At 38.8% G+C, this 2,576-nt stretch overlaps 1 protein-coding gene across 1 annotated transcript; it reads right to left on the reverse strand.

The window, feature by feature from the left end:
• Positions 1-1,297: 1,297 nt before the first annotated feature.
• Positions 1,298-2,245, reverse strand: LOC124959395 (olfactory receptor 5L1-like). The gene has a single exon (XM_047517880.1). The coding sequence runs from the start codon at positions 2,243-2,245 to the stop codon at positions 1,298-1,300; it is 948 nt and encodes a 315-aa protein (XP_047373836.1).
• Positions 2,246-2,576: the final 331 nt, after the last annotated feature.

Below are 2,576 nucleotides of genomic sequence, written 5' to 3' on the forward strand. Positions count from 1 at the left end.
TCCAATCCACAAATGGGCTAAGGAAATGAACAGACACTTCACAGAAGAAGATGTACAAGTAATCAACAGATATATGAAAAAATGTTCAACATCCCTAGTAATAAGGGAAATGCAAATCAAAACTACCCTAAGATTTCATCTCACCCCAATTAGAATGGCGATTATCAAGAATACAAGCAACAATAGGTGTTGGCGAGAATGTGGTCAAAAAGGAACACTCATACATTGCTGGTGGGGTTGCAAATTAGTGCAGCCACTCTGGAAAGCAGTGTGGAGATTCCTCAGAAAGCTTGGAATGGAAACACCATTTGACCCAGCTATCCCACTCCTTGGCCTATACCCAAAGGACTTAAAATCAGCATACTACAGAGATACAGCCACATCAATGTTCATTGCTGCTCAACTCACCATAGCCAGATTGTGGAACCAACCTAGATGCCCTTCAATTGATGAATGGATAAAGAAACTGTGGCATATATATACAATGGAATATTACTCCACAATGAAGAATGATAAAATTATGGCATTTGTAGGCAAATGGACGAAATTGGAGAATATCATGCTAAGTGAGATAAGCCAATCTCAAAAAACTAAAGGACGAATGATCTCGCTGATAAGCGGATGAGGACGTATAATGGGGGGTGGGAGGGGTTAGCATTAGGTTTAGGTTTAGGTTTAGGTTTAGGGATAAGGAGAGCGGTAAGAATGCACGAAAGAAGGACTGTATAGAGGGAAAAGAGGGGTGGGAGGGGTGGGAGGGAAGGGAAAAAAAATAAACATCATTGCCCTATGTAAAAAAAAAATAAATAAACAAAAAATAAAAAAATAAAAAATAAAAAATAAAAAAAAGCAAGTCCAAGTAGAAATGGTCATAATTCATAGTATATTTACAAAGGAAGACTTGATGCTCTGCAGGAGAAAAGGCTGAATCAAGAAATGTTCCTGAGAAACACAAAAAGTGACAAAGATTTTCTTATGAAGACAAAATACACATGCAAGATGAAGGTTAGAAATCTACTTACAAGTGAAAGTATTTTATCCTCAGTGTACTGTAGATGTAACATGAATATAAGAAGTTCAGGCATGGTAAAAGCAGTAGTCTGCTACTCATAATAATGGCATTTACCTGATTAACAGTGATGAATAAGAACAGATACAGAATCCATAGAGACAACTATAGAATGTATTATAAATAAGTGATTATAAAAAGTGTTTACGCATGACATAAAACTTTTCTCCTAAGATTTTTATGAAATTGTTATTATTACGATACACATTTTTCATCCCTTAACCCAAATTATGTCAACATCCTGGATAACATTTTGGAGTCTACCACTTTTCTGAGAGCTTCTTTCATATCCTTGTTCCTCAGGCTATAGATCAGGGGGTTCAGCATGGGGATCACCACAGTGTAGAAGACTGTAGTCACTTTGTCAATGTCCAGACTAGTACCAGAACTGGGATGGCAATAAATGAACAGGATTGTTCTATGGAAGATGACGATGGCTGTGAGGTGGGAGGCACAGGTGGAAAAACCTTTGCACCTTCCCTCTGCAGAGTACATCTTCAGGATGGTGATGAGGATGAACAGGTAGGAGGTAAGGATGATGGTGATGGTAATGACCTCATTGAAATTGACCACAATGAAGAGCAGCAATTCATTCACAGTGACATCAGAGCAAGCAAGATTCAAGAGTGGGGGTAGGTCACAGAAGAAGTGGTTGATCACATTTGACTTGCAGCCTGGGATCTCAAGAGTTAAGCAGAGATGAATGAGAGCAGATACTAATGCTAAGAGGTAACAGCCAGAGACCAACTCTGCACAGAGCTTCTGGGACATGATGACCATGTACAGCAATGGGTTGCAGATGACCACGAAGTGGTCATTGGCCATCACTGCCAACAGGAAAACCTCTGTGATTGCATAAGTACAAAATAAATAGAGTTGCACCATGCAGCCCTGGAAAGAAATGGCTTTGTTCTTGGTAATGATGTTGGCCAGCATTTTGGCCACTATGATTGAAGAGTAGCAGAAGTCCACAAAGGAAAAGTGACTGAGGAAAAAGTACATGGGAGTGTGCAGGTGAGAGCTGAGCTGGATCAGTGCAACCATGCCCAGGTTGGCCAGAACCGTGACTCCATAGATGAGAAGGAACACCAGGAAGAGAGGGACTCTCAGCTCAGGGACATCTGATAATCCCAGGAGAATGAACTCAGTCACAGTGGTGCAGTTTTTCTCAGTCATTGTCACAACAAGTCAAGGAATACATATGAGAAGTTTTGAGCTAGTTAAGAGAGGAGATCAAAGAGAAAATACATTAATATTAAACACATACATGGATTATTAGAGAAACATAACTCATGTTTTCAAAATGTTTGAATTTTATGAATAATATAAAATATGTATTTCCATAGATATTACTAGAGAAAATCAATTTAAGCATGAGCAACAATCTTGAATGATTCTTAGTTAACTACGACCCTGTACAGTTAAGATGATTCATTGAATTAGGTGGTTTAGCAGACTTTGAATAGATTCAAAGACGTACTTTAATGCTGCTTAGAAATTAGCTTCG

The sequence above is a fragment of the Sciurus carolinensis genome, chromosome 11 (assembly GCF_902686445.1).
Source record: "Sciurus carolinensis chromosome 11, mSciCar1.2, whole genome shotgun sequence".
Taxonomy (NCBI): domain Eukaryota; kingdom Metazoa; phylum Chordata; class Mammalia; order Rodentia; family Sciuridae; genus Sciurus; species Sciurus carolinensis.

What these genes read in the sequence shown, in the direction of transcription:
- LOC124959395 (XM_047517880.1), bottom strand. Translation starts at nt 2,245, where the DNA reads ATGACTGAGAAAAACTGCACCACTGTGACTGAGTTCATTCTCCTGGGA.